At 39.4% G+C, this 13,418-nt stretch overlaps 1 protein-coding gene across 1 annotated transcript; it reads right to left on the bottom strand.

The window, feature by feature from the left end:
* Nucleotides 1–9,893, bottom strand: LOC112024383 (uncharacterized). Its single transcript, XM_065779007.1, has 5 exons — nucleotides 9,666–9,893; nucleotides 9,423–9,572; nucleotides 1,356–1,713; nucleotides 530–1,292; nucleotides 1–367 (listed from the first exon to the last, which is right to left on the bottom strand). The coding sequence occupies exons 1-5, from the start codon at nucleotides 9,891–9,893 to the stop codon at nucleotides 1–3; spliced, it is 1,866 nt and encodes a 621-aa protein (XP_065635079.1).
* Nucleotides 9,894–13,418: the final 3,525 nt, after the last annotated feature.

Here is a 13,418-nt window from a genome sequence, read left to right as displayed (position 1 = left end):
TTAGCTTTGCAAAGCTTGACAAAGTTTATCAGTGATCTCCATAGTTTCCTTCTCAAGATGCAAGATGAAGACAAATTCAAATGAAGTTAAACCATCATAAGCTGCCTCTGCTTCTGCCCGATGTTCTCCATCAATTGCATCATCAATTATATTTTGCAAAACTTCAACAGTTGAAGTAAACATTCTTAATAAGCTAGAAACTGATCTAAAATGTGAACTCCAACGTGTTTCTACAGGTCGTTGTAAAGTGCCAATTTGATTAAGTCCACTTCCAGTCTCAAGTTCTTCAAGATCAATCAAACGTGCTATTTCATTAGCATTGGCAACTTTCAATTGCTCATTGCGCTTGCATGAAGCATTAACAATTCTGATCAGAAAAAGCAATGCAAGAAAAAAATGACTAATGGGAACAACTTGTTTGGATGCTTTTACTAATGCCAATTGTAAGCGATGTGCAAAACAATGGATGTAGTAAGCATATGGGCAATCATTCAAAATCAAAGCTTGTAATCCACTCCACATACCTCACATGTTGCTTGCTCCATCATATCCTTGCCCACGAATATTTTGTATATCGAAGCAATGTTGAGATAACAATGAATATATCCCCTTCTTTAGAGTCAAAGCCGCAGTGTCAACAACATGAATAAGCCCAAAAAAACGTTCTTTCACAAAGCCTTCTACATCAACATATCTAAAGACCACAGCCATTTGCTCTTTTATGGACTCATCACGAGCTTCATCAACCATTATGCAAAACTTTGCATCACCAATTTCTTCCCAAATAGCCTTCTTCACTTTGGCTGAGAAAACATGTAAAATTTCCTTTTGAATCCTAGGTGATGTGTAGGTTGCATTTTTGGGAGCTTTTTCTATTATTTTAGCAATCTTCTCATTAAAAAAAGTTACAATACCCAATGATTCAAAAAAGTTCACACGGTTTAATGAACTAAAACTTTCATCATTACCTCTAAAAGCTATAGCTTGAAAGGCAAGATACCGGACAATAAAAATTGAGGCCTTCAGTTGCAATCGATTATTTGCAATTTGTTCAGTAGTGAAATGATCAACTACCCTTTGCAAATGCTGCAATTGGTTCATCAAATCCTTACACATTTGCTCAGCAACTCTATGAGCTGAGTTAGGATCTTTTCCTATATGACCTTGAAGATAACAATCTTTGCCCCCAACCTTTTTCCAAGATCTAAATCCACCAACAATGAATGCATTTTGTTGTCCCATAACCCCATTTGGATTATGAAAGACAAAGCAAGGTAGACAATAAGCTGCATCTGTTGTAGGAGAATATTCAAGTCATTTTGAATTATTTTTAAACCAAGAAGCTTGAAAGCTACGATTGCGCTTTCCACTTTTCTTGAATGTCCCTAGAGGAGGTTGGTGCGGACCCTTTTTAATGTAAGCCCGTCGAATTTCATCACGTTGATTAACATGATATTCCCATATTTGTTTGCGTGTTCCGGGATCATAATCCAAAGAATCAAGGTCAATTCTTTGAAATTGTGTTTGAGAGATTGGAACATCGACATTTTCCAGAATTGGAACATCCACATTTTCCGGAATTGGAACATCCACATTTTCCGGAATTGGAATAGCAACATTAGTTGTTGGCAATTTCACGTTGACTTCAGAAGAATTTGAAGTTGAACCTTTTCTTTTGAAAAAATCAAGCATTGTAGTTGATTTTTTCATAATCTACAAATAAAATAAGAATCACCATTATTTTCTTAAATTTGTGTGAAAATTTTCTATAATATATGATTTTTTTTTTTCTTTTTGTCTTTAGTCTACCTTTATTTATGTTTTTGTGTTTGTCTACCTTTATTTATGTATTTGTGTTGTCATTGTGTTGTCTGATTGTCTCCCTCTTTCTAACACTGACCCACTAACCTAGATACTAATTGACCTTACAGAAAAAAAAAAAAAAAAAAAAAAAAAAGGTAAAGTTGTCTTTAACTTTACCCTTTGTTTTGTCCGTTGCCCAACCCCCAACCCCACTTGTCTGGCTGTCTCTATTATGCCCAACCACCGGTCAACAAAGAAAAAATTAATTCCTACAACTACAAACTCTACTCTCTCTCTCTCTATCTCTTTTATCTATATAAAGAATCACAAACACAGTTACACAGAGACAGAGTCACAGAGTCACAGCCAAAAAGCCAAAAAAAAAAAAAAAAAACACCACAGGTAGTAGCCGCAGCCACATCAATTCAGTTCATCAGCAAAAACACAAACAAGCACACAAACAGGCACAGTTCAGTTCAGATTCTCAGCAAAAACACAAACAAACATTTTATATTTCTTAAGTTTTGAAGGCTTAAATACCTGTGAGCGGCGGCGGCAAGTGGGTCTTGAGCAACCGGCGACGGCAGCAATCGTCACAGACTCATAGCAACATGGCGTCTCGGGCGACTCACAGCGACACGGCGACTCACAGCGACACGGCGTCACAGATCAAGATGGGTCTCGGGCCTCTCGGCATCTCGCTCTCGCAATCGTCACAGACACACAGGCCACAGCGACACGGTGTGGCGTCGGTGGCGGCGGCGGCGTCAGGGGATCGGGGTGGGTCTCTCACTCTCTCTCGCCTCTGGCTCTCACTTTCCTTTCCTTTCTTTTTTGTTCTATTTTTTCCTTCTTTTTTTTGCTTCTCCAGTTCTCCGTTTGGGTTGGTTTTGGTCCTCTTACTGAGTTTGTTTTTCTTTGTTTTTTTTTTTTTTTTTCATGGGCCATGGGCTGGCCGAAAACTGATGGGCTCTCAAGTTCCATTTCCTTCCTTTTCTTTTTTGTTCTTTTTTTTCTTTCGTTTTTTTTCTTCCCTGTTTGAGTTGGTTTAGGACGGCTGAGTTTGTTTGTCTATTTTTTTTTTTTTTTTTACATGGGTCATGGGCTGGTCGGAATGCAGGGGTTCATAATTTTAGGAGGGGGGCCCCAGCTAAAATTAAGGGGGGGCCCAAACTATTTTTTTTTTTTAAGAAAATTTTAGCTGGTAAAATTTTTTTTTTGGGCCCAGGGGGGGGCCCGGGCCCCCTTTGCCCCCCTTCTGGGTCCGTCCCTGTCTCCATGAACAAACACCTAACTTGGACAATCTTAATCGCCTTTTGGCCAGCCTTTCGATGGAGAAGATAATTAAGAGGAGGTGACATATGCCTGCATCCCAGTTCCCCCACAAGTGATGGTGGCATGGAATCAACAGACAAGAACTCTCAGCTTGCCACTTCTTCTAGAGCCCTCTTGAGAACGCCACCACAAGAGACGTTACACTGACCATGAAGAGTTCGCAGGCCAACAACTCTCCCCTGGACTCCATCAATACGACAAAATCCTTCTCCTCCCATGCAGATGGACATGCACATGCAAAGTGTTAGAGATATATGTTAAACATATTAGCCCAATGTAATAGGCCTAAACCCATTCCTGCTTGTACTAGTAGTCTAGAGTTTAGTTGCCTATATATACTCATGTGAGGGTTCATTGTAACAAAGGTTTTATACTACACTCTTATACAATAAAGATGTAGCCCTTAAGGGATTCCTCCGTGGATGTAGGCCGTCAAGGCTGAACCACGTAACCCTCATGTTCTCAGTGTTCCTATTCTATGCTTCCTCTTCTGCATCCACTCTAGCATACACAACATGATATAACACATCATGTTGCTAATAATATATTTAACATGGTATCAGAGCCAAATTCCGTTCTTGGCATCAAATATCTCTAGCATGCAAAAAAGATTCTCACGTGCGTAACACAGATTCACAACAGTGCCCTTGTCTTCTTTTAGATCTGGGTCTACAGCATCATGCAGCTCCCACGGAAACTCCGTTGCTGCCTTACTGCTACATTTTTGATCTCTCAAGCAAGTCGATACCACTCACCTTACAAATCTGTGCAAATCAAGCCTTCGCCTGAAGAAACCAACCCCACAGGCGTGCTCCTCGGTCTCCCGTAAGGAAAACCCAAAAATCTGATCACCCAAAACCCAACCACGCGCCTCCACGCGTCGCAGTTGTCTCCGAAAAATCTCCACGCACCGCCTCAGATTCTTGACTTCCAGATAGTCTTCTTGGTACACGCACCGCCCTGGTGGCCTCCTCATCCATCGATCTACAGAACCTGAGATTCCAGCCATCCTTTGAGCTTACACGCTCCTCCCTAGCTTCTGGATTCTCCTCCACACACCAATGAAATATGCACGCTCTTACCACGTGCGACAACTGTTGCTGATGTCATTTGACGTCACATGATGACGTCATCACTGCACGTCAGTAGCCACGCAAGCACGTCCACGTCAGCCCTAGACACGTCATCAACCACGTCGCTAGCCACGTCAGCAGTGTTGCCTCGTCAGCACCACGTCACCTAGCTGACCATTAACCCGGACCGACCCGACCTAGACCACCCAGATTTGACCGTGAGCACTGACCATTGACTTTGATTAGGACTCGTTGACTTTGACTTCTGTTGACTTTGATTTTTTCGTTGACCTTTGACCAAAAGTCAAAATTTTCGAAAAGGACTATCTTGCTTAGTTTTTCGCATAGATTCCAATTTTGGACTCTGTTTCTTCATTTGAAACTCCAAAATCGGCCAATTGGTACATTCTTCATTGTGGTTTCTTCAAAGGCATTCTTCAAGGCATCTCCAAGTGATCTTCTCATGCTTATCCAATCTTAGGCCTTCATCAAGCTTCCGCCTTGAGTTTGAGGGATGGTGTTAGAGATATATATTAGACATATTAGCTCAATGTAATAGGCCTAAGCCTATTCCTGCTTGTACTAGTAGTCTAGGGTTTAGTCGCCTATATATACTCATGTTAGGGTTTATTGTAACAAAGGTTTTGTACTACACTCTTATACAATAAAGATGTAGCCCTTAAAGGATTCCTCCATGGATGTAGGCCGTCAAGGCTGAACCACATAACCCTCGTGTTCTCAGTGTTCCTATTCTATGCTTCCTCTTCTACATCCACTCTAGCATACACAACATGGTATAACACATCACGTTGCTAATAATATATTTAACACAAAGGTTTGGATAGGATAGTGCGATGTCTCTGAAACCACTGCCCGAAGCCATTTTTCGATTCGTAGATCTAAGCGAAATTGACATATCACTAAAGGAGGAGGTGGCAAAGCTTTATAGTACCACGTTCTCTCACCAAAGCCTTCCGTTCATCGTGTCTGCCATGCATTGGCCAAAGCTCGTAGAATAGGAGCCCATGTACAAGATAATTGCGATGACATGTATAGCGATTCATCAAGATTCATCTTTGATCCCAAGCCACTAAGATTAGATTAATATCACCGTCATGTCTTCTGTTGCTAAACAACAAAATTCATCTTCTGTTACTAAACAACAAAATTTGTCACTGCCTCTAGGATCCCAAGTCCATGGCAGTTAATGCAAAGAATCTTCATGGTGGTGGATGGGGTGAGGAATTACCCCCAACAGCATTTTGAGAGACACTAAAACTGTCTGAGCAGATAGCTTGTTTTTTAGTATGTGAAGGATCCAAGGATAGCAAAGAAGATGAAGAACGTTTACCTGAAGGTTGAAACTCAGACAAATTCTGAAGAGAAGTCTGAGACTTGGAACTATGTAGAATACACTTCCATGATCTCAAAGACAATCCTTTTTTACCCGGTATATCCTCATCAAAATTGGAAATACACTCCATCTCCGTATCTAAATTTAAACTTTCCTCATTTGAATTTTCATTAGCCACATTTGCCAGCGTACTCCCCTTAATCACGTTGGACCACCATTTGGTATATTAGCTGTCGACGGCTGCTCAATGTTTTGAGATGGATCCTTATCTGACTTCCCATTATTTAAAAGAGTTCCTAGTCAAAATACAGTCCCTAGCAGATTTTTCTTCTTTCGAAACTTCCGAAATAGATAAAATACTTACCTGCTGAGTTCTTGGAGATTTTGATTTTGACAAAGAAGGAAATTCCTGATTCGGGTACACCACCATCACATTCAAAACTTGAAAATTGTATAGGATCAAGAAATTTCGGCTTACTTAGATCGCTTAGTTGTCTCGGGTTCTCTGGTAGTTGCTTAGCTGTATCCGTATCAGCTTCACTGGTCATCGGCAGCGGTGGTGGTGGAAGGTTGATGATGGGTTGCCCAGTTCCTTCCCCTTCCCCATCAATAATTTGATTTTCCTCTACATCAACATCACTGAACCTGGACTGGCCGGTTGGGGCTTCCCTTTCTCTGTTTTATTTTTGGAGTAATCACACGCATCCATGGGCCAAATTAAAGTTCATCCTCGTCCATTGACAGACATCCCTTTTGTACCTTACGACACTCTCGATCCTGATGACTAAGAATTCTGCCTTTGAGCTTGGTAAATATTGCATGAAAAGTTTTTTTTTTTTTTTTTTTTAATTTAACTTTTTTATTTGAAAGAATTTTTTCTCTGAGGCTGCGTTTGTTTCGGTGGTAAATGAAATCAGGGAAACATTTTAGACCGTTGAGGGTGTTTGGGTGTGCAAGGAAAATTGGGTCAAACAGAAAATCATTTCCATTGACCGTAAAATATGCCCTCTAACCCTGTAAAAGTATTTTCGTTTTTATTTTACCTTCAAATCACTTTTGGAACTCACAGACATGTAAAGAAAGAAAGAGAGAGAGAGAGAAAGAAGGACTCACAGACGCATCGGAACGAGAGAGAGAGAGAGAGAGAGAGAGAGAGAGAGAGAGAGAAGAGAGAGTAGGGAGAGTGAGCAACGGCCCAACCCCAGACGCAGCGGCGAGATCGTGCCCCAATCCCAGATGTAGTGGCGAGATCGCGCTATCGAGCCATCCCAACGCCGAGTTCTCAGTTCGCACCGCTGATCTCCTTCTTTCTCGATCTCCCTCTCCCTTTTGAACCGGGTCTGATCGTCCCCGATTTGCTTGATCGCTAGTCACTTTCTCGCCGATCTGCTTGATCTTTTTTATCTTTGATTTTTTTTGTTGTTGTTGTGGTGGTGTGGGTGGTGGCGTTTGGTGGTTTCTGTGTTGTGTGGTGGTGGTTTTTGTGTGGATTGTGGTGGACTTTCTGTGGGTGGTGGTGGATTTTCTGATATAAAATTTGTTTGGAAGCTGAGAAAATTGTTGAGAAAGTGTGAAAATTTTGTAGGAAAATAGCATTTTCAGAATATTACCAAACATTTAAAATTGTTTTTTAATATAATTTTTAAAATGCAACCAAACACTAGAAAATATTTTCTTTTCCCGAAAATATTTTCACCTAAAAATATTTTACACCTAAAAAATATTTTACACTGAAACAAATGCAGCCTAAGTAATTTTTCAAAAGTTATGTGCCTCTTGTAGTCCAAGAGCTTTTCCAGGGATTGAGATTGCTTTTCCAAACATTGAGATTTTTTTTTATACAAATGTTATCTTTTTTTTCTTTTTTTTTTTCTTTTTTTTTTTGAGAAACTACAAATGTTATCTTTAGTGTAATAATCTATTGTTTTAACTTTTAGATGAAAATGTTAATGATTAATGATCATTCTTTAATTGTATGTCTTGCATTATTATATATTATGATTATTATACCTTCAAGCATGAGATTGATCAAATGATCATTCTTTAATTGTATGTCTTGCATTATTATATATGAATATACGATGATCATTATATCACAAATAAAATAAAAATGTGACTTTTAATTAACTATCTCATGCATCTCATGAATTTGTTACTAGTTTAAATGGTATAAAAATAAAAAGTAAAAAAACCATACGTCGCATTAAGCTCCAAAATACCGTAAGCGGCTTGATAATCATTCTATTCCGTTTCATTTATTTTATTTTATTTTTATACCTTTATAATTTACTTATTTTATTTTATTTCTTATAAATTAATCATTTAATATTCTATTTCACTATGATGCTGATAAATGTAAATAAAAGATTTATAGAAGTAATATAAAACAAAATTTATATTTTCATTTAAAGATCATTGGACCACACAACCATGAATTCTAAATAGAATAAAATTGCGTATCTTTCTTAGCAACCCAAGTGTGTTGCCTCCCAAGGTATTCTTGTCTCTCTCTGTTCTTTTTTTTTTTTTTTTTTTTTTTTTTTTTTTTTGGGTTTTCAGAAATTGCAGTATCTCTTAGTAGTTCTGATGGCCAACAATTGATATGATATTTTTAAAATCTTATTTTTATTTAAGACTTACCCAAGAGAGAGATTGGACGTGAGATCTTTAAAGATCCTAATCTTCAGCTATAGGATTAATTTATAACTTTTTGAATGTTATTGACATATCTTGAAACTCTTTCAAAATTATTCCTTAATTTTCTCAATTATATCAAAAAAATATTTGAACTTCTACAACAATAATGTCCATCAACACATTGCAATTGACCCTTGAAAATTAGAGAATTATAAATGAGGTTTCATTACTTACAATTTTATATTTATGTCCTTCTACCACACTATATTCCCACAAGCCACTAGGATTGGATTAATATCACTGTCATGTCCCTAACTTATGTAATCCTTAATTTATTGATTTCATAATTTCTATTGGACTCCAAAATATCTTTGAAAAACTCTTTATATATATACACACAATATTACATATATAAAAAACATTTTTGAAAAATGTCATCGGCCAGTTTTGTTTTGAGTCCAACTTCAATATAAAAATTAACCGAATATGCTATCTTCTTTAGAGATTGGTGGTTTCATTGTTGAGCATTTACATATTTTACTCATTACACACATAATCCAACGTGTCTATATATAGACTTTAAAATTAGCATCACTAGTTGACATTTTCAAAGTTATGTGCATAATAAATAAATATAGACAAACCTCTCATGTTTGAGGACAATAAAAAAAATTGTGATAGAACAACCTTTTAATTAACAGTGATCACTCCATAAGGTGTACTTGATCGGATCCGATTTAGTGTATGTACTTGTTACATGACACCCACTTATCTGCTTAAAGTCACTACCTCAATGATGAAGTAAATCATTATATCATATAACAGCACAACAAGTGTAGGCTTCAATAGTGATATTCAATTAATATCCACTGCCTAAAACAATATTTAATAATCTATGAAATATGAAAAATCATTGCTCCTTGTCTTTTGATTCTTTAACCATTAACATGATTTTTCTACCAAGGTGACATCACATGCCACATTTAAACAATGAAATATACCTATAAAAATGATGTATGTGAAAATAAAGTTTTATTTTCAAATAAAAAATGCATGGGATTATTTTTGAGGGCACATAATTCTAACAGTCACACCCTAAAAAATGGATATGTAACATACAATTTTTCTTAAACTGTATAAACTTCTATATTTTATTATCCCGCAGATAACCCAGAATGGGAACTTGAACAATCATGTAATAAGAAGATAAGAATTCATACCTCAATCCCAAACACAGTCGTGTAAATTTGATCATAAAACCATACAGAAAGAGAAATGAACTCAAAACATACATAACCTGAATCAACGTGTGCAATATATAGATGATTGTCATTTGTTATAATGGGCATTGACATTAACAAAGCAGCGAGCTATAGCCAGTGTCACATATAATAAATAATTATCTATATTTTTCATTCGGGTGAAGAGTTGATTTTGTGAACAGATCGAGAGAAGGCAAGAACATCATCTCGGGTTTCTGCTCCATGATGATCAGCAGTACCACCTTCTTTTCCTCCATTACCGTCAGTGATAATGGATTTATGTATCAATGTCTTTGTCATTGGATCGAGCCCCGTCGTTGACTTCTTTGTTGCAGCACTTTCATCAACACCATCATTCTTCTTCTTTCCTTGTGTCTCTGATTTTTCCTTTTTCTCTACCACCTCTCTTCCCTCTTTATTCGCCTCCATTTTTGTGAGTGTGTATACAAGAGAAATATGAGCCTCTTGAACCTGAATTCATGGAACTTGTTCTTCTTATAGAAGAGAAGAGTAACTAGGCACACACGTGTCTGTCCCTGAGCTATGAGTGGCTCTTCTCGCATGCAAAGAGGAAAGGAGCTACACGTATAGGCAAAACTGTTGGCATTCATTATCCACTGATCTATGAAAACTGCAAACACATGACATTGAGATGAGATGACCCATAAATATAATGAGACCCCATGACGTGGATTAAACAAAACCAGTGGATGATGTCCTTAGATGATAAGGGTAATTTTGTAATATTGGTATTTGCATACAATGAGGCAACATGCGACGGTATTAATAAACCCGTCAGTCTTACCCATGAAAGACAACGACAGCATAAAGTCTATAACTTTACCTTGAAGTTGACAACAACACCTTGGACGACGAAGCAAGAAGCTAACGGGAAGAAGGTGAAGTGGATACACCTTTGACGGATTTGACGTGGCTTGCCTTGGTCCCCACGCATGCGTATATAAGGAAACGCCTTATGCACCACACTCAACCCTAATCGAAAGAGTCCTATAAGGAAAGAGTTCCACAAAATACACAACTAAAAGAGGACCTCTCCTACAAGGAAACATCTTTTTAGCCAAGGCACGGATGTTAACCCTATGCTACTATAAAAACCCCAAGACCATCTTAAACCAAGGTACACATAATTTACCCCAGTTCTAACACTCTAGAGTTGTGAAAAAGTTCTTTGACTTAACATTTGGAGGGTTTTTGGCCGATACCACATCGGTACTCTCCTAGGGTTTTCTTCGTTGTTGTTGTTTCGCAGGCCTTGTTTCGAGCACGTGAGTGTTGTGCAGCTTACTAACAATTTTTGGCAACATCATTTGGCGCCATTTGTGGAAACTTGCGATTTGTAAGCCATACTATCACCTCTCAGACAAAAAGTTGCATAGTGCTCACTCACTCGATGGCAATTACCAACAATGTTCAAGGAGACGAACTACGCACGATTGCCCTCGAGAGACAGGTTCAAACTCTTGCTACCGTTGTGGAATGCCTCACCAAACAAAACCATGACCTGAAAGAACAGTTGTGCCAAAAGAATGTGGACCTTAATACTCAGGAGGAAGACCAAGAAGGCACCAGCACTGAGCGAATGAACTAGGAAGGGCCGAAAGGAGGCAACACCCCAAGCAAGTCAGAACAACAAGACACAAGCTGGCCATCCATCACTGATATGGTCCCATCTTACATAGTCGCTGAGATGCAAATGATGAAGGAAATGATGGACCTTATGATGAACGCCTTCAAAGGACGAGTGTTTAGCGACTTCGATGACTTGTTCCATCAAACTGACTCACTATTCATAATGTCCGTCACTTTATTTCCCTCTCACCAAAGTTTCGTATGCCGCAAGTGGAGAATTATGATGGATCCAAGGACCCTTTAGATCACCTGGAATCTTTCAAGACCCTGATGCACCTACAAGGGGTATCAAACGAAATTATGTGCAGAGCTTTCCCCACCACGCTGAAGGGATCCATGAGGATCTGGTTTAGCAGGCTAATGCCCAACTTCATTGGTACCTTCAAAGAGTTAAGCGCCCCAATTCGCGTCACACTTCGTCGAGAGACACAGGTATAAGAAGTCTAATGCATGCTTGATGAACATTAAGCAGCGAGAGGATGAGATGCTGAGGTCCTATATCACTCTCTTTAACAAAGAGGCTCTCTCGATTGATGAAGTTGACGACAAGATACTCATGGCGACCTTCACAAACAAACTATGGAAGGGTAAGTTCTTGTTTTCCTATATAAGAACAACCTAAAGACTATGTGAGATGTACTTTATAGGGGAACCAAGTACATGAATGCGGAAGACGCACTATTGGCCCGAGAAAAGAAACCCAAGAAAAGGGAAAGACAAGAAGACGTACGCTTGGACAGGGAGCAAAAGATGGCTAGGACTAGCGAATGGCGGGAGGACACACACTCCAAGCCCCCCCCTTCCCCCCCCAGCAAAGTTCACGAGCTTTACCCTACTGATTGCCCCAATTGACCAAGTCTTGATGCAGATCAAAGACGAAGGAGCCCTAACATTTCCCGACAAGCTGAAGGGAGATCCTAACAAGAGGTCTAGAGAAAAGTACTGCTACTTCCACCGTGATCATGGCCATGACATAACTGATTATCACGACTTGAAATAGCAAATTGAAACCTTTATCAAGCAAGGAAAGCTGCAAAGGTTCATTAGCAAAGACAGGGCGGACCCACCTCAAGAGCAGGCTCCTAAATAGGAGAACGAGTGTCTTAGGCTGCTCATAGGAGATATAAGAATGATTGTAAGGGGCACGACGACTGTTGGGTTGTCCAAAAAGGCTCATAAGACTTACCTCAGAATGGTTCAAAATGTCTAATTGACAGGTTTCATACCAAAGATGGCCTGAATGGACAACCCCGTTATCGAATTCTCGGAAGAAGATGACCGACATCTTCACCACCCACATGACGATACACTTGTCGTCAGCATAAAAGTAGGGGATTACAACACGCACTGAGTTCTGGTCGACAATGGCAGCTCAGTTGACATCCTTTACTACCCAGCATTCCAACAAATGAATATTGATAAAAAGTGACTGGTTCTGATGAACGCTCCACTCATTGGTTTTGGAGGAACAAGGGTGTTCCCCCTTGGTACAGTCACCTTATTCGTGACAGTGGGCAACTACCCCCAGCAGATCACTAAGAACATAACATTTCTCGTGGTCGACTGCTCGTCTGCTTACAATGCCATCCTAGGACGACCTACCCTCAATTCATGGAAAGCTATAACTTCGACTTACCACCTAATGATCAAATTCCCTACAGATTATGGAATGGAGGAGTTGCTCAGAAATCAAGTGGCCGCGCATGAATGCTACATAGCTATGATGGAGATGGATGACCACCTCTAGGCCATGAACATAAAAGAACACCAAACTGTGACAGAGCCCATTGAAAGGCTTTAAGAGATACTTCTTGATGACTCAAGGCCTGATTAAACGACTTTTCTTAGGGATAATCGGGGATGTATTTGCCTAGAGCCATGAAGACATGCCGGGAATAGACCCTTCGATCATGGTGCACAAACTAAACGTGTCACCCTCCTTTCCACCCATTCAATAGAAGAAGCGAGCATTCGTCCCAAAACAAGACCAAGCTATAGCGATAGAAGTTCGCAAGCTATAGGAGGCGAATTTCATTAGGAAGGTCTATTACTCCGACTGGCTGGCAAACGTGGTAATGGTCAAGAAAGCCAGTGAGAAATGGAGGATGTGCGTGGACTTCACCGACCTAAACAAGGCATGCCCCAAAGATAGTTACCCCCTACCGCGGGTCGATGTTCTAGTTGACTTTATGGCTCAACACCAATTATTAAGTTTCATGGATGCTTTTTCGGGCTACAACCAGATCAGAATAGATGAAGTAGATCAAGATAAGACTTCGTTCATCACTAGACAAGGCCTCTTCT

This window comes from Quercus suber, unplaced genomic scaffold, assembly GCF_002906115.3.
Source record: "Quercus suber isolate HL8 unplaced genomic scaffold, Cork oak 2.0 scaffold_196, whole genome shotgun sequence".
Classification (NCBI taxonomy): Eukaryota; Viridiplantae; Streptophyta; class Magnoliopsida; order Fagales; family Fagaceae; genus Quercus; species Quercus suber.
Note: the sequence above shows the minus strand (reverse complement) of the source record. Positions and strands in the feature narration are given on the sequence as shown.